The 26,952-nt window shown below is 48.8% G+C and overlaps 1 protein-coding gene across 2 annotated transcripts in view; it reads left to right on the forward strand.

The window, feature by feature from the left end:
• Nucleotides 1-26,952, forward strand: part of TUT4 (terminal uridylyl transferase 4) — a 1,269,543-nt gene that overhangs the window by 876,041 nt on the left and 366,550 nt on the right. For both annotated transcript variants that reach the window (XM_085602613.1, XM_085602614.1), the window contains exon 22: nt 7,288-7,365. In XM_085602613.1, the coding sequence (XP_085458739.1) occupies nt 7,288-7,365 (78 nt within the window). The remainder of the gene's footprint in view (nt 1-7,287; nt 7,366-26,952) is intronic.

The raw sequence follows: 26,952 nt of genomic DNA on the forward strand, positions 1-26,952 counted from the left end.
GCTCCAAGAGGAAGTTACTTCTCTTTTGGCCAAGGGAGCTATAGAAAGGGTCCCAGTTTCAGAAGTAAGTAATGGCTGTTATTCCCGCTACTTTCTGATTCCGAAGAAGAACAAGGGGCTACGGCCCATTTTAGATCTTCGGGACGTCAATCTCTTCCTCAAAAAAGAGAAATACAAAATGCTCACTCTGGCTCAGGTCTTGTCTGCCCTACAGCAAGAGGACTGGATGGTAGCTTGGACCTGCAGGACGTGTATTTTCATATTCCCATCCTGCTGGGCTACAGGCGTTATCTGCGGTTCAAGGTAGGCCGCGAGCACATTCAGTTTACCGTGCTCCCCTTCGGCCTTACCAGAGTCCCTCAGGTGTTCACCAAGGTGATGGCAGTGGGTGCAGCTCATCTGCACAGGCTAGGGGTGTCAGTCTTCCCCTACCTCGACGACTGGCTGTTGAAGGCGTCCTCGCCCCAGGCTGTCATCTCCCACTGTCAGACTATGGTGAACCTTCTGCATTCACTGGGGTTCTCTAGAAACGTGCCAAAGTTGTGCCTGACTCCTTCTCACACACTCCCTTTCATCGGAGCTGTTCTGGACACAGTGCAGTTTTGGGCTTATCTTCCCGAGCAGCGAGTCCAGGATATTCAGGTTATGATTCCGATATTTCAGCCTCTATCCTGGATTTCGGTGAGACTGACTCTGAGGCTGTTAGGCCTCATGGCCTCCTGCATCCTACTGGTAAGACACACCAGATGGCGTATGCAGGCTCTGCAGTGTGACTTGAAGATCCAATGGGCACATCATTGGGGAAATCTCACCAACGTGGTTCAGATCTCGGAAAGAACTGCGAAAAATCTGCAGTGGTGGTTAACGAACCGCGATTGGGTCAACGGCAGACAACTCTCCCTTCCCCAACCAGATCCCACAGTTGTAACATATGCGTCACTTCTGGGATGGGGCGGCCACCTGGGAGAGGTGGAGATCAAGGGACATTGGTCTCCAGTGGAGACGGGGCTCCACATGAATTAGTTGGAGCTTCGAGCGATTTGATTGACATTGAAGGCATTTCTTCCCTCTGTCAAGGGGAAGTTAAGGCAAGTGTTCACGGATAACAACACAGGCATGTGGTACTGTAACAAGCAGGGTGGGGTGGGGTCGTGGATCCTCTGTCAAGAGGCCCTGCGTCTCAAGAGGTGGCTGGAACAGCAGGGCATAAGCCTGGAGGTTCAACACCTGGCAGGTTCTCTGCACGCCAGAGCGGACAAACTCAACCGTCAAGTGGCGTCTCCAGTTGGAGATGGCAGAAGGTCTCTTTCGGCAGTCAGGAAAACCTTGGTTAGATTTGTTCGCCTCCAAAGAGAACGCGCAGTGTCAGTGGTACTGCGTGCTGGAGTTTCCAAGGCGGCGCTTTTCGTCGAGGGTGGAGCTCAGGCCTGTTGTACCTTTCCGCCCATACCACTCCTGCCCAGGGTTCTCAAGAAGATCAGGAGTGACCGGGCCCAAGTCATTCTTATGGCGCCGGACTGGGCGAGGAGAGTCTGGTATCCAGAGCTTCTGAGAATTTGTATCGATCCTCCGATCAGACTGCCCTTTCTGTAGGATCTTCTGTCACAACAGCAGGTGAGGGTTCTCCACCCGAACTCAATACGTGGAGATTGAGCGGCAACAGTTTATAGCTTTTGACCTTCCTCCTTAAGTCTGTAGCGTTATTCTGGCGGCCATCCACTAAAACAGTATACACCTGCTGTTGGCAGACATTTGTACCATATTGTACAGAACGGTTCATTAACCCTCTTTCGGCTTCTCTTTCTACTGTTCTTTTATTCATTCTAACCCTTGCCCAGCAGGGCTCTGCTTTGGTAACTCTCAAGGGTTACATTTCTGCTCTGTCTGCTTTTCTGTGGCTGCCAGACCAGCCCTCTCTCTTTAAGTCTCCTATTGTAAATAGATTTCTAAAAGGTCTGGCTCACTTGTTTCCACCCACGCCCTTTGTTATGCCACAGTGGGACCTTAATTTGGTCATTACCTATCTAATGTGTGCTCCCTTGGAGCACACATTAGACAATTGTCCCCTCTGGCAAACCGCATTCTTAGTGGCGATTACATCTGCCCGGAGGGTGAGTGAGTTGCAGGCGTTATCTTGCTCGCCACCCTATCTTGTGTCCTTTCTATACAAGGTGTTGATTTGCACCAGGGCATTCTTTTTGCCAAAGGTTGTGACCCCATTTCATCTGGGTTAGTCCATCACTCTGCCCACCTTCTTTGCCCCCCCCCCCCCCCGCTTTCCTCTAAGGAAGAGGAGCGTCTCCACCGGCTGGACCCAAAAAGAGTGTTGTTGTTCTACCTTGACCGCACAAAAGAGTTCCGAGTGGACGACCAACTCTTTGTGGGATACGTGGGAGCAAAGAATGGAAGGGCAGTGCAGAAAAGGACCATTTCTCACTGGGTCGTTCTCTGCATCAAGATATGTTATGCCTTGGTGAAGAAGCAGCCCCCTGAGGGATTAAGGGCCCATTCCACCAGGGGAAAGGCTGCAACTACGGCTCCCAATCCAAGACATCCGTCAGGCAGCGACGTGGCCTTCTTTGCACACGTTCGCAAAGCATTACTGCCTTGATGGTCGGGTACGCAGGGACGGACAATTTGAGTCCGCAACCCACCCCCGGGGTGGTATGGCTCGGGTATCTAATTCAGAGGTAAGGAATCTGCAGATAAAAGTCTCTATCAGATGAACAAGTTGCTAACCTTTGGTAACGCATTATCTAGTAGAGACTCTATCTAGCTGCAGATTCCTTACAGCCCCACCCATGCCTCCCGGCTTTGCGGACTGATTTTGTAGAACTAGGGTAGTTTTGCACACGACAATATCATTTACTGTGTGGCTCTGCTCTTCTGTTGTGGAAAAAATGAAAAGTATTGACGTCCGTGTGCCTTGGTGGCGACTATATAGGCACCCTAACGCCATAACGGATGCTGACAACGCCAACAACGTCACACAGAGCCGAATGGAGCCACCTGACGTCGCGTGCAAGGGGGTACTGCTCAGCAAAAGTTTCCGGATCAAGCCTGACGCCTGGGAAATTCAAAAGTAAGGAATCTGCAGCTAGGTAGAGTCCCTATCAGATAATGCGTTACCAAAGGTAATTAACTTGTTCTCTATCACACTTGCAAATATTGGTAAGTGTGATCCTTTGCCTTTAGTTACTTCAAGGATAATTGGTTAGTTTAACCAAACTGCAGGATCTTAGCTTTTTTCCCAAATTTAGTTTGAAATGTTTGTGAGCATGCAAAGTTGTGAGTGGCAGTTGCAGTTCAATAGGGGTGTAGTCAAGTAGCACTCATCGGCATGTGTAGGCGCAGGAATAGGAGTTGCGCTTAATTTGGAAAAGAATTCTCTTGCCTTTGTTATGGTTGCTATTAGACCTGCTGTGTCAAGGTTAAAAAGTAATGGTACCAGCACTCAATCCCTATTTGAGGCCACAGGTGGTGGATATTTTCCTACTTAGTGATGTATCATTTCTTATTTTCATTCTAACCCAGGTGTCTTTGTGCAGTAGACAAATAGCTAATACCCCAGGAGCTTAATTTCCCCTCGAATGTCACTCCGTTTACTCTACAGATGCTGCTCTGAAATCTTAACAGCACACATACATAGATATTCCACAAGCAAGTTATTTTTTGAGCCATTAATTGTCATGGTATTTCCCAAGGTCTCGGATCCTTTCTAAAGCTATTTGATGCCGCTGGAGAATTTTCTTCCGAGTGACCATTCTTCCAGTTCAGTTAATAATATGCAAGGAAAACAGTTTGCATCGCTATCAAATAGTGCCTTTATGCTGTAGTTTTGTGTGATGTCCAGGCATCCCTTTTCGTGTATCAAATGCAGGGTCAATCCCCTTCCTGAGTTAAGGATAGTATCTGTCAACAAGATTGTCTTGTATAAAAGACCTAATAGCCTATTTCTCAATCCAGTGTTGTTTTGAAGCCTGAAATGTTATTTTGGGTACTGAGGCACTTTTGTCTCTGGAAACCCAAGAGACCCTATAATAATTTTTTTCCAGGATATCTAGGGGAGTCCCGGAAGCTCTGTTTTTTTTCCAATTTTACATGTTCATCATGATATAGCTCCATGACTCTAGGTCTCTGCATCAATGTTGTTTTGTATGGGGTCAACCCGTTCTAGTACTCGTATAAGGCACCAGAATTTCTTGGAGTTGTGCAATTGGCCCATTCCTTAATACTGTGCAAACGTTTTGCTTCAAGCAATGCTTTTCTTTTTACAGCATGTTGCTTTGTATTCTTCTCTAAATGTATTCCGATCTTGTTGAGATGAGGGTGTTCCAATCCTTGCATGGTGCCTAATAGGACAATAAGCTGACTTTTCATAAATCACAGCTCTTAAGTGCTTTTACCATTCTTCCTTGACGTTTAGACACTCCTTTGGCTTTGTCAGCTGTTACATAGACGTTGAGTAACAATGGAAGGGCATTATCCCAGCAACTAATCTGGCAAAGTTTGATATTGCATCATTGAAGTAGGGGGAGGGAGTACCTGCATAGCGCTTTGTGAAATGTAGATCTTGTACTGTACTGCTTTTACCCAATAAAACCTACTTTAAAAAAAAAAAAAAACGAATCTGGCAAAATTCAGTCTCAGAATTAACTAGGTTTTCTATTGGAATACTTCCATATTGGTGTCCCTAGCATTTACAAATCCTTGGCGGAATGTTGCTTCCATCTAACTTTTCGCATACTAAGGATGTCTTTTTCTTCTGCTGTTGTTTATAGTTGCTTAATGTGGCTAATACTCCATCAGCCTTCCGTTAATTGAGGGCAAAGATCACTCTGTTCTTGGCACAATGTGCAAAAAAGCAATTTGACGCAGTAGGGAGGGAGTTACTAGTATATATTCTAATAGGTTACCTTTTTACTCGCATAGCGCAATGGCCTAGCGGATATGCCAATGTAATTCATCCATTCATATTGATAACTGGGATATTGAACATCCTTTTTAAAAAATTGGAGTTAATTCTGCTGGAAGACCTTAATTCGGTTTTCATATTGGGATCTGGAATAAGCGACCCGATATCCAGAATGTCATTTAAGTCCCCACTAAGAATAAACGCTGCATTTTCATTTCTCATTAGTTTACGAATATAATCATATACAGTAGATTGCACTAATTATTTGCGTAGAAGAACTGGTCATGTACCTATTCTAGAATAGTAAAACTGGAAGGTTGGGCACTCCACGGAATTTTAGTTGTGCAACTAACATAGTCTGATTCGATCTGTAGTATTGAGTTGATATTTGCAATCTTGTCGTAATTAAGATGGCTAGATCCCCCATCCCCTCTTCCCACCCCCGACAGTCTGCCCATCTCGTATTATTTTACAGCAGGTTTAATCCAAGAGATGTAGTTTCGCTGTACATGTTCTTCCTTTGACCAAGTTTCTTGAACGCACATAATATTGAAATTCAGTAATTCCAATTTTTTTATAACTTTTTGTACCCTAGCTAGGTTCCAAAACAGAACTGTGTGCTTGTTGACATTCCTCTTAGCCAGCCTATGTTTTCTTTTATTGCTTTGAAATTCTGACTTTAAATGCGTGTAGACCTGGAAGAGAGGTCCAATCTTCATTGGCAATGCCTACTTCATGCCAAGTGGGTTTTCAGTTTGTACATTCATTCGCATTTTGGGAGAAAAAAAACAAAGTTGCTGTGTATATCCATCATCTGCCATGTTTTGCCTTGGGAGTTTCTGAGAATAGAGTTCGAACGCCATCACCCTCTAACCACGCACGTAAGCTGTGTATTAGATGACAAACTAAGCATGGCCTCACAGGTGAATGCAGTTTGGTCCTGTGGCTTCCACATGCTGGGGATCCTGAAAGAAATCTTCAGATGGATTCCCATGAGCACCAGACGTACCATCACTCTAACCTTAGTCACCAGCAGACTTGACTACAGCAACGCACTGTATGCCAGAATCCCTAACCAGCTCCTCCACTGTCTTCAGACTATCCAGAACACCGCTGCTAGACTTGTCTTAGACCTCTCACAGCGTGCCCACATCACTCCTCACCTCTGGCTGCCGATACACAAATGCTGCCATTTCAAATTCCTCACACACGCATACAAGGCACTGCACAACATTGGACCAACCTACCTCAACCATCGCCTCCACTTTCAATCAGCCCACCAGACACCCTCCCTCTGCCTCACACTCTTTCGCAAACACACCCCGTATCTGCAAAAGCAGAACAGGAGGCTTTGCCTTCCCCTACCTCACACCCAAAATGTGGGATAACCTCTCTCTATACATAAGGTCCTCCTCTGCACTTCAGGAATTCTGCAAGATGCTGAGGACATGCTCTTCACCTAACACCTAGCAGACAACTTTCACACCTGCTCCAGCAACCGGATATCCCTCAGATGAAGTCACACACTACAAATCGTGATGGCATAACATGTCTACGGGTTTCAGTAACTAAACACCAATAGTACCTTTTTCTTGTGTGAACAACAGTCTTTTTTCCTGCATTAAAACTTAAATGATTCTCTATGGTTATACTAAGTGTAAGCGCCTGTCAGGAATCACACATTCTGCTCTATTAATATTGTATGAGTTAATTTATGATTTAATATTTTAAAATTTGTTTTGCAATCATTGAATGCCATGTGTTCTTTTTCTTGTTATACCATAAAAACATAACTATTGCTCCACGTTACCAAGGCTAGACCTATTGTCTATGCTTGTCTCATCTGTGTATGTTCCATGTGTTCATTGGTCCTGTTTGTCTTCTCAGAGTATACAAGCAGCCGCTTCAGCCAAAGAGTATCCATCCTTATTCATATTTTTTTGACTTATAGGAGCATTGTTGGTGGACCCATGGGTTGCAAGTTAGTTTCCATTCCTGGTTGGTAGAGGTTAATTACTTTCTGATTGGTTGTCTGATTGCGCTGTGAAATGAGTTGCTGAATTTAGTTCAGGTCATAGGGGACCAGGATCTAGCAAGGACAAGAGTTGACTGAATCTGGAATCTGATCAAGGCAATTCTGCACATGGAGAAAACATTCTGAGAGGTTTGTGGGGAAGTTTGTAACATACATTTGGAGGCGGTGTTCTGTTTCTAAGATCCTAGTTATGTAGTTTATCCAACACTGAGTTTGCACACTTAAAATTACTCAAAAGATGTATTCAGTAGTTTATGCTGGGCAGAAACCTAAGATGTACAAATTGATTGTCTTAACAAGTAGAGACGGATTAAACATATTCTTTTTGTGTTTGCAGTTGTATGATGGAAACCAGGTTCCACAGAAAATGGTTGATGGGTGGAATGCCTATTTCTTCGAGAACATTGACGAGTTGGTAAATTGTCTTGCTAATTTACTATTCTAGAACATATTTGAATAACAAAGTACAAGGATGTTTTTCTGTTATTGTTGTCTAATATTCTATATTAGTTACATCTACCAATTCTTTTCTATATTTCATAAAAATTATGTAAGTTATTCTGACAACACAGCCCCACTGCAGAGACACCTTTTAGTTTGTTTTTGGTAATCACTTTTGCTACAACCTGCTGTCACCTTCTTGTTAAAGACCCTAAAATGCTTTAATCTATTTCATTGTTGCTTGTTTTTTGGATTGCTAGCAAATCATAATCTTTTTTTACAAAAACAGCATGGCAGCAGAGCAGAAAAAAGTATGCTGCAGTATGGAAGGGTTAGGGGTACATGAATGGGGGTTGGTTAAGTAGAAGAAGCAGGAAAGGATTGCTCTTCAAGGAAAACAATAGCTCCGAGTGTAGTATTCATGACATTCAGTTGAAAGGAAGATGCAGAAAACAGCTAAAATATAGACATTTTTTGCTTTAAAGACGGGTCTCTCTTACCTAAATCTGGGGCTGAGATGAGAAATTGAGGGCAGAACTGGGTGCCATATCGGGAGAGTATGTATGCCACAACCCAGGAACTGGGAGTAGCACAAGTCCAGTGTGTGGATGTTTTAAAGAAAATGTTCATAGCTGGTCCACCAGAGAAGCAGCATGCCAAACAGGAAAGCACAATTGGGTATCTGTCATCGGCTATCAACGGACGAGAGGGCAGCATGTTCATGGCCTGGCTTGGGATGAAAATTGACTGAGGAAGAGGTCAACTCTGATGTTGCCGCCTTCATTCGATTTGTCAAAACGCAGACATGAAGAAAAGGCTTCACTTGTCAGAGCAACGCTGATCTTCCAAAAACAAGTCCCACCAAACGCCCGTACTCTCCACAAGCATCCTCTTTCGGACTTAGAACTCATGAAAGAAGCTATGGAGGGTCCAGCATGTGTGGATTCTTCAGATCCTGGAACCGCTACCGCCTACTGTGCCAGTACGAAGGGCCACGCCTTGTCACCCTGACCCAGAGTTTCTCAGCCCTGGAACGAATATATCTCTTTGCTTGAACACAAAGTTTGACATTTTCAGACGTGCCGTGTTCCCCTCTGGAAGGCCTGATGGTGTCATGTCTCTATTGGGATACACCTTCGAAGCTATTATGACTGTACTCTACAGCTTTCACTCTTTTCTTTCCATTGCCACTTGTCACTTTGGATCTGTCCCCGAAGACAACGCCAGTCCCCCCTTCTGGCTTGGCATTATGCTGGATGCCACCTTCTCAAACTGTTGTCCCTTTCTTCACCTTTGCCACTATGCCAGCAGTTCTCTCCGGTGCACCAATTGACCCCACTGGCTCCACATTCGATGCCACTGGGGCCGCAATGCACTCCTCCTGTGCTGCAGCAGATGCCACTGATACCGCAGCCTCCAGTGCCAGATTCGGTGACTCGTGGAGTTTCCCACGTAGTGATCTCAAAGAGAGGCTCAACGCATTATAGAGGAAGGCGATACTTTTTCAGAGACTCTTACTCTAAGGAGAATCCCTACCTAGACACAGATAATGGGGACGAGCATTTTGCATGGCTGGACCGAGACTTTGCTGGTCTTAAGGATGTTAGTGGCCTTGACACCTTGCCTGAAATGGAGCTGTATTTCCCTATTGGATTACCTCCTGCAGAGATCCGCTCTTATCTTTCTGGTATTAGGAAGGCAGTAGTGGTGTTGGAACTTGAACGTCCATCTGCTGAAACTAAGGCTAACCTCTTGAAAGAGGTGCTCCATATTACACCACACTTTGCGGAACCTATTTTGGCTTTCAGCGAGGCCCTCACTGAGTCCATTCGTGCTTTTTGGAAGAATCCCACGTCCTCTACGGCAGTGCTCTGGGTAATAGCGAGTAGATGCAGACCTACACCTGGCAAACCAACCTTTCTGTTGTTGCATCCTCCACCGAAGAGGCTCGAGGTCTTGACAGTCTTGCTCATCTAAACTCTCTCCAGGTACTTTTCCTACCATGTCATCAGACAGAGTCCAAAAAGCTAGATCAGTTCACCAACAGGTTTTAATGAGCACGCAGTGTGGCCTTAATCTTTAAAAACTCCCTGTCTCATAGGTCGCTACATCCACGCCCTCTGGGACATGGCCCAGTTGGTGCTTCCCAATTTGCCAGACCACCTTGATCCTCACTTCTCAAAGTTGATAAGGGAGGTAGAAGCCAGGGCAAAAGAAGTCACTCAGTCTGAGCTAGACACAGTGGACTCAGTCACCTGAGCCATGGGAACTTTTGTCTCCCTTCACCACCATGCACAGCAAAGAGGTCCAGTGAGCACCAGAATGACTGACCCATATTGCTACTCCCCTTCCCCTCCAAAGTCCTGGAGAAGGCCATCAAACTTCAACTCTTCGAGCATCTGGAAAGAGATAACCTTCTCAACCCCTCATAATCAGGCTTCAGAACCAACCACACCACCGAGACAGCCCTGATCACCTCAACAGATGATATTCGACCTCTACTGGATAGAGGAGAATCAGCTGCCCTGGTCCTGCTTGGCCTCTCTGCAGCCTTCAACACAGTCTCCCTCCACACGTTCATCATCCTCTTTCAACACATCGGCATCACGAACAACGCCCTCAAATGGATATCAACCTTTGTCACGGGATGCACCCAGAAAGTCAGGATCCCCCTTTCACATCACAAGTCAAACACAACTTTTGTAGCGTACCTCAAGGACCATCAATTAGCCCAACCCTCTTCAACATCTACATGATCACATGCTTTGCATATTCCTGCCATCTAGTGTTGGGTCCGGATGTTTGCAGTTTGTTTATCTTCGAAGAATTATTTTCCAGTCACGAGGTAGGTGGTGACTCCTTTCGGTGATAGTGCGCATGGACATTGACTCCATTGTTAGTGTTTTTTTCCGCCATCTGGTTCGGACGTGAATTACTGCGCTCTGGTTCGACACAGTTTCTTCGGTTTTCCTCGGTGCACAAGACACTCACCCTCGATGGTATTGTTTTCGAACGTGTATCCCATTCTCCGCATATCGTATTTACTTCTCTTTTGATCGGGAAGCTCGTGAAAGATCACCGGGCCTACCCGCCTCGGTCAGCCACGCAGTCGTTGGAACGGATTCCATTCAAATTCTGCCCTTAGTGTCATGCGAAGTTTCCGCGCACCGCCTCACGCGAAGTGTGAAACTTGTGCTTGTCTCCGGAGAACAGGACTGTGACGCGTACAAGGCTTTCCGCTCCAAGAAGATTCTTCGTGACCGTCTGGCTCGACGTCGCGACATGCAGAGCCAACATGCTAGTTCCATTCCAGACCTCTACGGAGAGGATTCAGAACAAGAAGCCGGAAACGCCATGGGAGCCGAAGAAGAACAGGATCCCATCTCAGTCTCTGACTACGGCTCCGAGGGGGATGACAATCTCGCAAGGGCAGCGTACCGTGAGTACAGATCCTCCCTTGCCCCAAAGTCTACCTCAATCCAAGAAGAAGGCTCCGGTCCAACCCCCGCCTCCGGGCCACGGTTGACACGAGAATATGTTTCTAAGCTGAGCTGCCCGAAAACAGGCTCCGATCCGAAACCTTCTTGATCGAAGTCGAAGCCAGACTCCGGCCCGCCCCCTTCGACGTGAAAACTATTTCGGATCCAAAATTATCAGGACCCAAAACCTCAGCACCAAAACCATTGGCATCAAAACTTTCGGCACCGAAAAAAACGGACATGCCTATTCCATCTCAAGAACAGCATTTCGATGCTCCGACAACCAAACCGGATCCAAAACACAGACAGCTGTACATCCATCCAACTACTGGGCATATCGCCACAAAAGTGTATCCTAAAAGGAAATCTGACACAGAGGAGACCTACCAAATTCCTTTAAAGAGGAAGAATGTCGGGACTAATCCTTCTCCTCCTCCCCTTCCATCTCCTCCTTCTCCTCAGCCTCAATCTGTAATGGTTTCACTTGAGCACTCACCGCCGCATACACCTGAAGATCAGGATGAGGATGAGGAGGGGGATGGGGCTGGGGACAATGCACCATTACTCCCAGACACATGGGCAGATTATACTACCGACTCTCCCACAGAAAATGATCCTGACCTGTACCCTACCAAGCCCTCTCCACCGGACGACTGCGTAGGTTACATAGAACTGCTGAGTAGAGCTGCCAACTACCACGGGGTAAAGCTGCACAAAGAATCTCTTGAAGAGGATTTCATTTTTGAAACCCTTAGCAGCGCACAAAAGTCATTGTGCACACTCCCCATGCTCAAGGGTATGATCAGGCACGTTGGTGACATATTTAATGACCCCTTCAGGGCACCATCCTTTCCCGTTGGGTAGATAAAAAGTACAAGCCAGCACCATCTGACCCAGCGTACATAAAGGGACATTTACCATTGGACTCCCTAGTGGTGTCCAACACACGTAAAAGGGCCAACTCAAAAACTACAGGAGATGCTCCACCCTAGATAAAGAATCTAAGCTTCCTGACGCTTTGGGGAAAAGGGTAGCCTCTCAGGCAGCAAACTTCTGGTGCATCTCTAAGACGCAAGCTTTGACAGGGCGCACTGGGACAAGATGGAGCACTTGCTCCAATTTCTGCCCGATGAACATAATTCTAAAGCGCAAGACCTAAGTGCGAGAGGGACAGCTCATTTCAAATAATGCAATCAGGTGCTCCCTAGATGCTGCAGACACTGTTGCTAGAGCTGTAAACACCAGAGTCCTTTTAAGAAGGCATGCCTGGCTACATATCTCAGGTTTCAAACCTGAGGTTCAGACTTCCATACTGAACACACCCTTTGACAAAGAACACCTCTTTGGCCCAGTCATAGATTCCTCACTAGAAAAAACATGAAGAAAGACACTGAAGTGGCCAAATCCATGGGAGTCCTTCAACTAACACAAGCATATTGTTCCTTTTGGTGCTCCTTCTACCGCGGAGTGTCCAAAAATAACTCCTCAGAGACCACCAGCAAGGGCAAGAACCAACCCTCTGCCTCTAAGGGTTACTTCAGAGGGGGTCACAGAGGTAGTAGAGATAGGCTTAAATACACGCACCTCCCCCTCCAATACAAAGCAGTGACTTCCCTACACTCCCCCTGACCATTTAACACCTGTCAAGGGGCGACTTTCAGATTTCCTACCCGTCTGGCAGTCCATAACAGACAAGGGGGTACTAGAAATTATCCGTTCTGGTTACTACTTGGAGTTCACCAACAATCCTCCAAACATTTCCCCCAAGGTCACACAAACTCTCACCGGATCACCTACACCTCAGTCTCTCCTTCTAAAAGGGGCTATAGAGCTCGTACCACCACAACACCATAGGTTGGGCGTGTACTACTTTTACTTTCTGATACCCAAAAAAGATGGTTCTCTCAGACCAATATTGGACCTCAGAGAACTAAATCTTTACATACATTCAGACCATTTTCACATGGTAACACTTCAAGAAGTACTATCACTTCTGCAAAAGGGCGATTTTCTGTCTACTCTAGAATTAAAGGACGCCTATTTCCATATTCCAATCCATCCCACTCAGATTTGTGATTGGGGGTCAACATTGCCAGTTCAAGGTACTCCTGTTCGGAGTCACCACTGCCCCCAGAGTCCTCACAAAGTGTCTGGCGGTAGTCCCTGCTCTCCTTAGAAGACAACACATCCATGTCTTCCCCTACTTGGACGACTGGCTCATCAAAGTCAGTACGTAGCCAAAATGTCTCAAGCACACTCACAGAACAATTCAGTTACTACATCAAATTGGGTGTTCACAGTCAATGTGCTAAAGTCACATCTCCAGTCTGCCAATACTCAAAACTACCTAGGAGCCACCTTAAATACTCAAAAAGCTCTGGCGTTTTCCAACGCAGCCAGAGTTTGCAACATTCAGGCTTTAGTTCTCCAGTTTCAATTCAATCACTCACTTCCAACTCGGGTGTATATGCAACTACTGGGAATGATGGCATCTTCCATCATGATCGTTCCCCATGCCAGGCTGCACATATCCCCTTCAGGAATGCTTAGCGAGTCAGTGGAACCAATCATAGGGTCTGTTAACCGATCTAGTGTTGGTAAGTGGCCGTACTCATCGCTCTCTGCGGTGGTGGAACACTTAAAATTTATCAAAGAGACAGCTCTTCGTAGACCCGCTTCCACAGACCGTACTAACAGCGGACGCGTCTCTCACTGGCTGGGGAGATCATCTTCAGCACCACACAGTGCAAGGCCTATGGAGCCAACAGTAAAAGTGTCTCCACATCAATCATCTAGAGCTGCTTGCCGTCTTTCTAGCTCGCAAGGCATTTCAAACTCACCTGGTTGGCAAAGCTGTCTTAGTTTCTACGGACAATATGAAAGCTATGTATTACATACAAAAACAGGGTGAACACATTCTCTCCAACTGTCCCACTTATCCCAAGACATCTGGCGGTGGGCCATTCACCACAAAATGTATCTCCTAGCGGAGCAGCTCCCAGGAATCAACAACCAGATTGTAGACCTCCTCAGCAGACAGAGGCAGCAAATAAACAAATGGTAACTTTACCCTCCGGTTCTCCTCCCATACTTCCAAAGTTGGGGAGTCCCTAAGATCACAGGCACAAATATGGTGACAATCACAGAGATGCTTCAACATGCACCTCCAGACAACAAATCTGGACCAAAACGCAAAATGCCAAAGGTTTGCTTTCAGGTGCCCACACCCGCTGTCCCAAGGGCAATGCACTATGGATAAACTGGTCAGGGATATTTGCCTACGATTTTCTGCCTCTCCCACTTATTTCATAAGTGGTTCGTAAGCTCAGGCAAACATCCCTCACACTGATCCTAGTAGCTTCCACATGGGCCCGTCAACCATGGTTCACAACCCTGTTGGAGCCGACTCTGGTCCTGCATTAAAAGCTGCACCTAACATCCAGACTCCTCACACAGAGCCATGGAGAAATCAGACACCCAGATCCCAAACAACTGAACTTTGCGATCTGGCTCCTGAACTCATAGAGTTTGATTATCTGAACCTTCCACCAGACTTTATGAACATCATCAGGGAAGCTAGAAGGCCTACCACAAGAGCCTGTTACGCAGCTAAATGGAAATGCTTTGTTACTTATTGCAATAACAATCACATCAACCCTCTTGATGCATCCATACAAAACATCATCTGCCATCTGTTACGCTTGCAGCAGTCAGGATTGGCTTACACCACCATCAGGCTATATCTCGCTGCAATAGCGGCGTATCTACAAAATAGACAACATTTATCGCTTTTCAGAGTGCCCATAATTAAAGCTTTCATGGAAGGACTTAAGAGTCATACCACCAAGACTCCCACCTGCCCCAGTGTGGAATCTTAGCGTAGTCCTCACCAGATTAATGGGCCCACCTTTTGAACCCATGTATTAATGCGAGCCACAGTTTCTCTCTTGGAAAACCGCTTTCCTCATTGCAATCACTTCACTGAGGAGAGTGGGTGAACTACAGGCACTAACCACAGACAAACCTTTTTTTCTAACTGCACAGAGACAAAGTGGTTCTTCGTACAAACCCCAAATTTCTACATAAGGTAGTATCTGCATTTCTCATAAATCAGTCGGTAGAATTACCTGTATTCTTTCCTCAACCTGAATCTGTTGCAGAACGAGCTCTGCACACCTTGAATGTCAGAAGAGCACTTTTATATTACATCGAAAGAACAAAATCATTTCGTAAGACCAAACAACTTTTTGTTGCTTTTGCACCACCACACAAGGGCAATCCTATCTCCAAATCAGGTATTGCAAGGTGGATTGTTAAATGCATTCAAACTTGTTATGCAAAAGCACAAAGAACTCTAACTGTACCCCCTATAGCGCATTTCACTCGCAATGTATGGGCTACTATGGCTTTCTTAGGAATCATCCCCATAGTTGACATTTTCAAAGCTGCAACATGGTCTACACCACACACATTCACCAAACACTATTGTGTAGATGTGTTAGCGAGACAACCAGCTAATGTGTGCCAAGCAATACTTAGAACGCTTTTTCAGACAACTCCAGCAGCTACAGGGTAATGTTACTTACCCAGTAAGCATCTGTTCTTGGCATGTATAGCTGTAGATTCACACGCTCCCACCGCATCCCCAGGTACCTGTAGCTACAGCAGTTCTCTCTTTAGTATACATACATACGCATGGGCATCTCTATTCTTTACTACCAACTCCATTCTCACCCTCTGCGGGAAAACAATCTAACAATGGAGTCGATGCCCATGCGCACTATCACCGAAAGGAGTAGGCACCTACCTCGTGATTGGAAAATACTTCTTTGAAGAAAAACAAACTGCAAACATCCGGACCCAACACTAGATGGCAGGAGTATGCAAAGCATGTGCATCTACAGCTCTTCATGCCAAGAATCGATGCTTACCGGGTAAGCAAAATTACCCTTCCTATGCCGATGATACCCAGCTCGTCCTATCGCACTCAGCTGACCCCACCTCCCTTAAAACCAACTTCCACAACTGTGTGAAGAACGTCTCAGCCTGGATGAGGGACAACTACCTCAAGCTCAACACGGACAAGATGGAAGCCCTCATCTTCAACAAGCACAGCACCCTATGGAACGTCTCCTGGTGGCCGTCGGAACTCTGTCCAACCCCCACTCCTAAAGACCACACCCACAACCTCTGCATCGTCCTTGACAGTGAACGTTCTGTGAAACGTCAAGTCAGTGCTGTCTCCTCAGCCTGCTTCCACACACTACGCATGTTCCGAAAGATTAAGTGGCTCCCCACCAACACCAGGAAAACGATAACACAGGCCCTTGTCAACAGCCAACTGGACTTCGGCAACACACTCTGCCGTCACCACCACTGAACTAATGTAGAGACTTAACGTGAATGCAGAACGCAGCAACCAGGCTGCTCCTCATCCTGTCCAAGAGATCCCACATTATCCATCACCTGACGGACCTCCACTGGCTCCCTGTTTAGAAGAGATGCATTTTCAAAACCCAGATTCAAGCCTACAAGGCCCTCCATAACCAAGGACCCAACTACATGTACCACGACTGCACTTGCATCAGCCAAAACGGAATCTCCGCTCAGCACACCTCGTAAAGATACCATGCATACAGCGCAGCTGCACTGGAGGACGCTCTTTCTCCTACATCATCGTCAAAGCCTGGCACGACTCACCTCTCCACCTTCACACACCATCGCTGACCGCCTTCAGGAAGGTACTTAAGACTTGGCTTTTCGAATGAAACCAGCAGTAAGTGCCTGGATATCCCCTGGGGTGAGAAGTCGCACTCTACAAATACATGATTGAGTATTGTCTTTGGGCATACAGTTCACCCTTATGGACCTCCATTTTGATGGTTCATGCTTCTTTGGGGCCTAGGTTTACTCTTCTCTCAAAAGGTTCAAAGAAAACAAACAAGGGGCTGCAAGATCTCTCAACCTCTAAATATAACAGGGATTACTGCCAAATCAAAATGTTTTGGGTCTTTCCTTTCGAGGTAGACAACAATATGCCTCTCAGCAACAACAGCAGGCTATTCCACTACGTAAGCAATGCCAAGGCCATAACCAAGGAAGAGGCCGTCCCCTCCCACTTCCTCCACTCTCTTCCTCATAATCCTCCCCAGTCACTGCAGTGAAGCAGCCCTGGTTCCCTCATGTTGGGACACTTGGTGCCATTTAGAGAATTGATCTCAACCTTTCCACAGGCCAGGCAGGCCATCACTATAGACCAATTTTGTCCTACTGCTTGTGGAAAGGGGGCATATCCTACTCTTTCAGCATCCTCTCCCCCCATCCCACCCATTCTCCAATCTCCTTCAGCCTTCAGATCCTCAACAGGAAGTCGAAACTTAACTATAGAAAGGGATGGTCGAGTTGGTGCCAGAGCAGGAACAGGAACAGTGCAACTCTGTTATTTCCTGGCCCCGAAAAAGGATAGTGGACTTAGTCTGTTCCAGGCCTTAGGATTCTAAACTGATTTCTCAACAATGAGAAGTTGAAAATGTTCTCCATGGCTCAGGCATTACTCATGTTGGAATCTGAAGACTGGATGGTGTCTGTCGACCTGAAGGGCACATACTTTCATATATGGATTCTGCGTACAGGAAGTGCTTTCACGTTAAGTTTAGATCCCATACTAGTTTGCAGTCCTTCCGTTTGACCTATCTTTAGCACCATAAGTTTTCACAAAGGTGATGGCTGTGATTGCAGTACATCTCAGATGTTCAAGTTTGCCTGTATTTAGTTGGACATCTGACTCCTCAAAGCCCGCTCTCCAGAGGTGGTCTCGCACTACCTGCAAGTTGCAGCGATATTGTTGTTTGACCTGACCATTTCCATCAATTAGCCCAAATCTCACCAGGTGCCCTCTCAGTGCATCCTGTTTGTAGGGTCAGTAGCAGACACCACATCATGTTGAGCCTTTCCCCCTCCACAGAAGGTTGAGGACATTCATGCTAAGATTCTGACATTTCAGAATGGATTGCAAGTGCCAGTTTGATGGTCTTAGACCTTCTAGTTTCCTTCATTCTGTAGTTTTCTCACACTTGCTGGCGTATAAGGGCCCTCAAGTGGTGTCTTGGCAGATAGTGGTTCAAACATGGCAGAGATTTTCAGGGTTCTATCGTTATCTGCGTGGACACTGCAGCAGATTTGAATTGGAGGAGTGTGGAAGGCAATCTGAATCAAGAGAACCCGTTCTAACCCCCTCAGGTTGTGACTACAGTCGTCACGGATGCCTCCACCTTACGATGGGAAGCTCACCTGGAGGAACTGGAGATCAGAGGTCTTTGGTCTCCAGAGGGCCAGACATTGCATATCAGTCTGCTGTAGTTCAGTGTGATCCAGCTGCACTCAAAGCTTATCTGCCTTCCCTTCGTGGCCAGTCTTTCCAGATCTTGATGAACAATCTGACTATGATATGATACATCAAGAAGCAAGGAGGTGTGTGGCCACTTCTACTCTGCCGGGAAGCTCTGGTCCTAGGCTCAGAGCTATCAAATGTGGCTGATAGCCAACCATCTAGCTAGTGTACTCAGTTTACGTGCGGACCATCTAACTCAGCGTCATCTTCCCAACCATGATTGGAGCCTTCTTCTGGAGATAGTCGAACACATCTTCCTTCTCTGGCCGATGCCTCTGGTGGATCTCTTTGCCACTTGTGAGAACACTCAGTGCCCAAAATTCTGTGCCCTCCAGTATCTGTGGCAGTGAGCATTGGGGACTCATTTCGCTTGCAGTGGAATGTCCCGCTTCATCGTGCGTTTCCTCCCCTACCCTTGATTCCTCAGGTTTTAAGGAAGATCCACTTTGCCAGTGTCCAACTCTTTCTGGTAGTCCCGTACTGGCCAAGAAGGGTGTTGTATGTGGACCAGATGCACCTCAGCCTGTGCCCCGCTCGGTCTCCCTCACTCTTCTCTCGCAGAGTCAGGGCCCGCACCCAAACCTCCAGAGCGTCCACCTTCCTGCATGTAGATTGAGCAGGGTAACCTGAATGCTTTTTCTTTACCTTCTGAAGTGGTGGATGTCATCCTGTGTCCCTGCAGATATTCTTATTATTGGACATCTTATAATTTACTCTATTGCTGGCTCAACAAGAGTGCGCAGAAGGCACACTCAAGTGCTATTTATCGGCTTTTCGCTGTCCATATCCCTTTTCACGTCACTTGTAGTCATGAGATCTTTGAAAGGTCCCACAAACAAGTTCCGCCCCCCATTCTTAATGCCACAATAGGACCTGAATCTTACTCTCAAGTTGATAATGTTTCCCATTTTAGCCATTGCACAGTTGCCCGTTTAGACTGCTTACTTTAAAAGCAGCTTTACTTATTGAAATCATGTGGGCTAGACGTCTGAGTGAGTTGCAGACATTAAGGGTGAAGCCTGCCTTCACCCCTTTCTTACCTGACAAGCTGGTTCTCAGAACAAGTGCTACTTTCCTGCCCACAGTGAGTACGCCCTTCTAAGGCAGTCAAATACTCTGCCAGCCTTCTTTACCCCTCCACATTGCACAAAATATTAGAAGCTCCGCATACTAGAACCCGAGAGAGTGGTCAGCTTCTACTTCGACAGGACTAAGGAGTTGCTGACCAACCGTTTATGCAGTTATGTAGGCACGATGAAGAGCAAGGCAATCTATCTGAAAGAGACACGTTAGTGATAGATTCCTTACCTTAGAATATCCCCAGGGGTCAGACTGGATCTGGAAAGTTTTCGCTAACAGAACCTGTGCGTCCGTCGCTGGTGTTGTATGCGCCGAGATGACGTCACGGAGACTACTTAGACGCCACCCATGCGCGCTGACGTCAGTTCTTTCTTTTCCACACCAGTAAGCGCAGATCCGGTTAGAGCACGTACCTTAGTCACTTTTTGACTATCTTTTTGAGACTTTTTGTCTCCTGTAAGTTTGAGTCTACTTTGGTGCACGTAGGGATGCCTGGGTTTAAGTCTTGTGGGGCCTGCCGTCGCAATATGTCGGTAGCGGACCCCCACGACATCTGTCTCTACTGCCTGGAGAGCGACCACGACTCCTGTGCCTGTATGGACTGTTTGGCCATGGCCCCGAAGGCCTTGAAGGAGCGACGCCGGAAGCTGTTTGAGGTCCGGCACTCATCCCTGCGCCATTCACGGTCCAGGGGCCGCTCCAGAGAACGCTCGCAGGGCCACCCTCATCGCTCCTCGGGCTCCAAGTCTTCGCCCACGGATTCGGGTAAGAAATGACACAAAAAGAAGCCGAAGAATCGTCGTCGCTCTCCGACGTTCCCCCGTCGGTCCCCGGATGCGGACGAGGGGGACAGGGGTTCTGCCCACGCGGCTCCTTCGGAGCCCGGGAGTCCCGTGGCCTACCCACCCTACCCGGGTCCGTCGGCGACTCCCGCACAGGTGCAAGAATTTCTTGCTACCATGGACCGCCTGTTTAGGCATCAGGCTCCCGCCGGCGTGCCTTTTGGCCCCGCGGTCCCGTGTCAGGATCCTGTCGGGCCATCGTCACTGCCGCCGGCGCCACAGGATCCTGTGCCGCTTGCTCGGGCCACGGCGCCACAAGCTCCCGCACTGCTGGCTCGCCGCCCTCGGCTCCGCCGCTGCAGTGGGTGCCATTTGTTCTGCCCCTGCCCAGGTTCTCGGACACTTTTGTCCCTACCTGGGATCCGCTTTGGGACACGGCGCCGGTTCAGCCCCGTCCGGTGCCGTTCCCGGCGCCGTTTGTTCCTTCCCAGGTCCCTGCCCTGCCGCCGCAGCCTGTCCCACTTACGGCGGAGGTGGAGGACGACTTGGAGGCTTCCGAGGACCCTTTAGCTACTCAGTGTGACTCAGAGCAGGACTGGGGAGACGAATTAGAGGAGGCCGGCGGCCTTGATCTCTCCTCTGACCCGGGGTTTGCCTCTCCTCAACCTACCATGGAGGAGGGCGCTGCATACACGATGGTGGTCCGTCGGGCCGCTGAGGTCCTCCACCTTGATCTCCCTACGGTGGCCCTCAAGACTAATATCCTCACTGAGGTGCCTCAGACGGCGTCCACTTCGTCGGAGCCCCTGCTGCCATTTAACGCCGCCCTCACTGACGTCTTACTGGGCACTTGGTCGCGGCCAGCCACAGGGGCCCCGGTGGATAAGAATGTCGCAAGGCGTCATTGGCCTGTGCCGGGTGACCCTTCCTTTTTGACCACTCATCCTACGCCCGAGAGCCTGGTCATCCAGGCTTCGACGTCCCAGAGTGCCTTTCCCACTGCTCCGCCGGATAAGGACTCTAAGAAGCTGGAGCAGTTTGGCAAGCGGTTGTTCTCTTCGACCAGCTTAGGGCTGCGGTCGGTGAACGTCGCATGCCTCTTGGGCCGCTATTCCCACGTGGTGTAGGGTGCCGTTGCACAGGTGTTGCCTCAGTGTCCTGAAGAGGCCCAAGCTGTGCTGTCTCAAGCTGTTGCTGAGGGTAACGATGCAGCTAAGTTTGCCATTCGGTGTAGTTTGAACACTGCGGACTTACTAGGTAGAGCGATTTCTACGACTGTGGCGCTTCGTCGCCACGCCTGGTTGAGTTGAGATCTACCGGGTTCTCGCCTGATGTACAAAGCTCACTCATGGAAATGCCCTTTGATGGCACCCGGCGATAAGGCCGACCGTGCGCTGGAGCGTTTTAAGGACTCGCGAGCTACGGCCAAGTCCTTAGGTCTTTCCACAAAAAGCCAAGCCACTCCTGGTTTTCGTTCATTTAGTGGCCACGGCAGGGGCGCCCAGGCATGTTCCTTAAGCAAGCCTGTGCAGAACCAGTCTCAGCGCGGCCGTAGACGTGGCTTCCGCAGGGGCGGGTCTGGGAATTAGCGTGGGGGTCAGTCCACCTCCGCCCTTGCTGCTTCTACCTCCAAATCTTCCTAATCCGAGCTTTGTGGAGTACCCCACGCCAGTGGGTGCAGGATACGCCATCACCTCCACCACTGGCATGCTATCACATCGGACAAGTGGGTGTTGCAGATCATCCGCAAGGGTTACTCCCTTCCCTTTCAGTCCTCCCCTCCAGCCATGCCACCTCAGTACCACCGCATGTTGGGGAAACACTTGGCAACTCTCCAGCAGGAAGTTACTACCCTCTTGGCCAAGAGGGCCATTGAGTGCGTTCCTGGGCCGGAAGTAGGGATTGGTTGTTATTCCCACTACTTTCTGGTCCCCAAGAAGGACAAAGAGGGTCTGCGTCCCATCTTGGACCTCCGGAACGTCAACCGCGTCCTCCGGAAGGAGAATTTCAAAATGCTGACTCTGGCTCAGGTCTTGGCTGTCCTCGACCCTGGAGACTAGATGGTAGCGTTGGACTTGCAGGACGCATATTTTCACATCCCAGGCCCACCGGCGTTGCCTGCGATTCATCTTGTTAGTGCAACATGCCAGATAGCATATGCGGGCTCTGCAGTGGGACCTGAAGTTCCAGTGGGCGCAGCATCAGGGCAACCTGTCCAATCATGTCCAGATCTCGGAGGGCACTGCACGACAATTGCAGTGGTGGCGCACGAATCGTGATTGGGTCAATGGCAATCAATCAATCATGTAATTTGTAAAGGGCACTACATACCCGCAAGGGTTCCAAGGCGCTGGGGGGGGGTCTGCAGCTATTGGTCGAACAGCCATGCGTTGAGTTGTCTCCTCAAGGTTAGAAGGTCTTCGGTTTGTCGTAGGATGAGGGGGAGGGTGTTCCAGGTCTTGGCGGTGCGGTGAGAGACGGATCTGCCTCCGGCTGTGGTTCTGCGGGTGCATGGGACGGTAGTCAGGGAGAGGTCTGCGGAGCGGGATTTCCTTTTGGGTACGTAGAAGGAGACTCGGCTGTTGAGGTAGGCTGGGCCGGTCTTGTGGAGTGCCTTGTGTGGGTGGATTAGGAGCTTGAAGGAGATTCTTGTGACGACAAGAAGCCAGTGCAGGTTCCTCAGGTGGGGAGTTATGTGGTCGCGACGCGGGACGTCTAGAATCCGGCGTGCAGAGGCATTCTGGATTCTTTGCAGTCTGTTGATGAGCTTGGTTGGGGCTCCGGCGTAGAGGGCGTTTCCGTAGTCAAGTCTGCTGCTGACTAGGGCCTGGGTGACTGTTTTCCTTGTGTCAGTCGGGATCCATCTGTAGATCTTGCGGAGCATATGGAGGGTGTTGAAGCAGGTGGAGGAGACAGCGTTGACTTGTTTAGCCATGGTGAGTTTCGAGTCGAGGATGAATCCCAGGCTGCGTACGTGGTTGGTGGGTGCGGAGGGAGTCCCCAGCGAAGGGCAGATTCCTCTCCCTTCCCCAAACGGAGCACATGGTGGTGACGGATGTGTCCCTCCTGGGATGGGGGGCCACTTGGGAGAGGCGAAGATCCAAGTACTCTGGTCTCCGGCAGAGTCCCGGCTCCATATCAACTTTCTGGAGCTTCGGGCGATCCGACTTGCACTGAAGGCATTCCTTCCCTTTGTCCGGGGAAGTGTGGTGCAGGTGTTCACGGACAACACCACCGCCATGTGGTATTGCAACAAACAGGGCCGGGTGGGGTCGTGAACCCTATGTCAGGAGGCTCTGCGCCTCTGGACATGGCTGGAACATCAAGGCATTACCTTGGTGGTTCAACACCTGGCAGCTTCTCTAAACGTCAGGATGGACAAACTCAGCCGTCGGTGCTTGATGGATCACGAGTGGCGTCTTCACTCGGAGGTGGCGCAAGGTCTCTTTCTGCAGTGGGGAGAGCCTTGCTTGGATCTTTTCGCCACCGAAGAGAATGCACAATGTCATCTGTTCTGCGCGTTGGAAGTTCCAAGGTGGCACTCGCTCGGCGACGCTTTTCGTTGCGAGTGGAGTTGCGGTCTGTTGTACCCCTTTCCGCCTATACCACTTCTGCCCAGAGTGCTGAAGAAGATTTGGCGCGACAGGGCCCAAGTCATCCTTGTGGCTCCGGATTGGGCATGAAGATACTGGTATCCCGAGCTACTCAGCATGGCGATCAATCCCCCGATCCGTCTGCCTCTTCGGGAGGATCTTCTGTCGCAGCAGCAGGGGACGGTCCTCCACCCGAACCTGTCCAGACTCCGCCTCCATGAGTGGAGATTGAGCGGTGACAGTTGACAGCCTTCGATCTTCCTCCTGAAGTCTGTGATGTCATTCTGGCAGCCAGGAGTCCCTCCACTAAGACGTTGTATGCCTGCCAGTGGAACAAGTTTGTGGCATGGTGCACAGCAAAGCCTGTGGATCCCCTTTCTGCCCCTCTTAATGAGGTCCTTCTGTTCCTACTATCCTTGGCCCAGTAGGGCTCTGCTCTGGGCACTCTCAAAGGTTATCTTTCGGCCAGGCCCGCCTTTCTAAGGCTTCCAGATCAACCTTCTCTCTTTAAGTCCCCGGTTGTTAACCGTTTCCTGAAAGGTATTACGCACATGTTTCCTCCCGTGCCTTTCATAATGCCTCAATGGGTCTTAAATCTTGTCTTGACCTATCTGATGTGCGCTCCTTTTGAGCCCCTACATACCTGTCCTTTACGTCTTCTTACTCTCAAGACTGCTTTCCTGGTAGCTATCACCTCTGCCAGGTGAGTGAGCTCCAGGCTCTTTCTTCTAAAACTACTTTCCTTTCTGTTCATCCGGACAAGGTGGTTTTAAAGACTCGGCCTTCTTTTTTGCCAAAGGTTGTCACGCCCTTCCACATCGGGCAGACCATCACTTTGCCCACCTTCTTTCCGCCTCCGCATCCTTCAAAAGAGGAAGAGCGGCTCCACCGGTTGGACCCAAAACGTGCGCTCTTGTTCTATCTGAAGCGCACACAACAGTTCCGGGTGGATGACCAGCTCTTTGTTGGCTACGTGAGCGCCACAAAAGTTCGGGCCGTGAACAAACGAACCATCTCTCGGTGGGTCGTTCTGTGCATCAAAGCATGTTCCTCGTTTGCTAAGAAGGAGCCTCCTGTGGGGCTGCGTGCCCATTCTACCAGGGCAACGGCAGCCACTACTGCCTTGGGACGCGGCGTTCGCTTGCAGGATATATGTCAGGCACACGTTTACCAAGCATTACTGCCTTGACAGTCAAGTCCGGAGAGATGGCTTCTTTGGGCGTTCTGTTCTCCGTGAATTTCTGGTGTGATTTTTGTTTGCAGACCCACCACCGGGGTTGGTATTGCTTGGGTATCTATTCTAAGGTAAGGAATCTATCACTAACGTGTCTCTTACAGATGCACAAGTTACTACTTGTGTAACGATATATCACAACTACACTGGCTCAAGCTAGGCTGTCCCATAAAACAACGCTAGACGGCTGTGTGCCCTAGATTACAAAAAATACCAAGCCAGAAGATACGAGGAGGGAGACAAGGCGGGCCGGCCATTGGTATGGCTGTTAAAGTCTGACTTCTCTCATACGCCTATCACCGATATTTATTATTCGCAGGGCCGCCTAGTTAACACGCAGGACGAGTTTAACTTGGCCTTTTGCCAATACTATACTCCCCTATGCAGCGCACCCCCGTCCCATGACCCGACAGAGCTACAGCTCTTCTTAGAGCAAATAGCACTTCCCAGATTGTTACACAGCCCTAGAATCCCCTATCTCGGAAACTGAAATAACGGATGCCATCCAACAGTTGGCAAAAGGAAAATCCCCGGGGACAGATGGGTGGCCCCTACAATTCTATAACTTGTTCCGCACATATTTGGTCCCTCATCTATACAGGGTGTACACAGAAGCCTACGAACGTGGCATACTACTGCCCCCACTTCGAGAGGCCGTACTAGTGGTGCTCCTTAAGCCGGGCAGGGATCCGTTACAGATGGGCTCATACCGCCCCCGTCACACCTGAACACTGCTTATAAAATACTGGGCAGGGTGCTGGCCAGTAGATTGCAGGAAGTGACCCAACTGCCAGTGCACTCTGACCAAAATGGATTTATACCCGGCAGGAATACTAGCCTTAACCTGTGCCAGCTCTTTTTATTAGAATGGGCACGCACAGCGTGGGAGCTGCATGAATCACCTCTTGAGACATAGAAGAGGCGTTCAACACCCTGGGGTTGAGAGTATCTGAGAATGGTGCTAGCGGGCTACGGCATAGGCCCCGGTTCTTACAATGGATCAGGCTTTTATATAAGGCGCCGATGGCCCGTGTCAAGACAGGCCTCACGATATCAGACTCCTTTGGCATAGAACGGGGCACTAGGCAGGGGTGTCCTTTATCACCAATTATTTTTGCCTTCGCAATGGAACCTCTGGCCTGTGCACTACGTCGCCAGGCAATCAATTGGGGTATTAAAGCACACAGTCAATGGCACATAGTCTAATGGAACTGTTGGATCTCTCCAGATGCATCTCCGGCATTGAGGTGAACTGAGGATCGTCTCTCTTATTCCCAATGACACCCCTGTCCCCGGATCAACGGACTGACCTGCCAAATGCTCCACTTACCTGGTACTGCAACTTCTACAAATACCTAGGAGTACAAGTATATCACTCCCAAGCCAATTTAATAGACACATATGGGCAGGGCAAATGCTAATGCTCGCTCTTCCCTGACGCTCGGGACGGAATTACCATTTTCCCCCATGGGACGCATAGCCATATCTAAAATGTTGTTGCTTCCCAGGTTGTTGCATTTTTTTTGCAGCCCTTCCCTTCCCATTGCCAGGCAAATTGTTCCAAGACCTAAAATCACTCCTAACGTCTCTAATTTGGGTTAAGACTAGAATTAGTCACTCTCACAAAACTTTACGCTCTAATAACAGAAGGGGGTTTGGGAGCCCCTAATTATGAGCATTATTACACGGCCGCACAGCTGCAGTGGCCAATGCAGTGGCTGGCAGGTCGTAACATTGCAGAGCTGGGACGCTGGACATTCGACCTTCGCAAATCCACGATATTAGAGTGGCTGCCCGGCTCCAAAACAGTGATTCCGAAGAAAAAGGAAAACATATTAATGTTGATAGCTCACAGCTGCAAGACTCGTAACCCTCGGATAGGGCAACCACCGCCTCCCTATGCCCCCGACCTACCACTAGGGGTACATCCCATCCCTACTACCAGGGTTTTACGCCAGGAGATGGCAGACTCGTCTGAGGTTGGACTAACCACTTGTTCATCG

Source organism: Triturus cristatus, chromosome 4_2 (genome assembly GCF_964204655.1).
Source record: "Triturus cristatus chromosome 4_2, aTriCri1.1, whole genome shotgun sequence".
Lineage (NCBI taxonomy): Eukaryota > Metazoa > Chordata > Amphibia > Caudata > Salamandridae > Triturus > Triturus cristatus.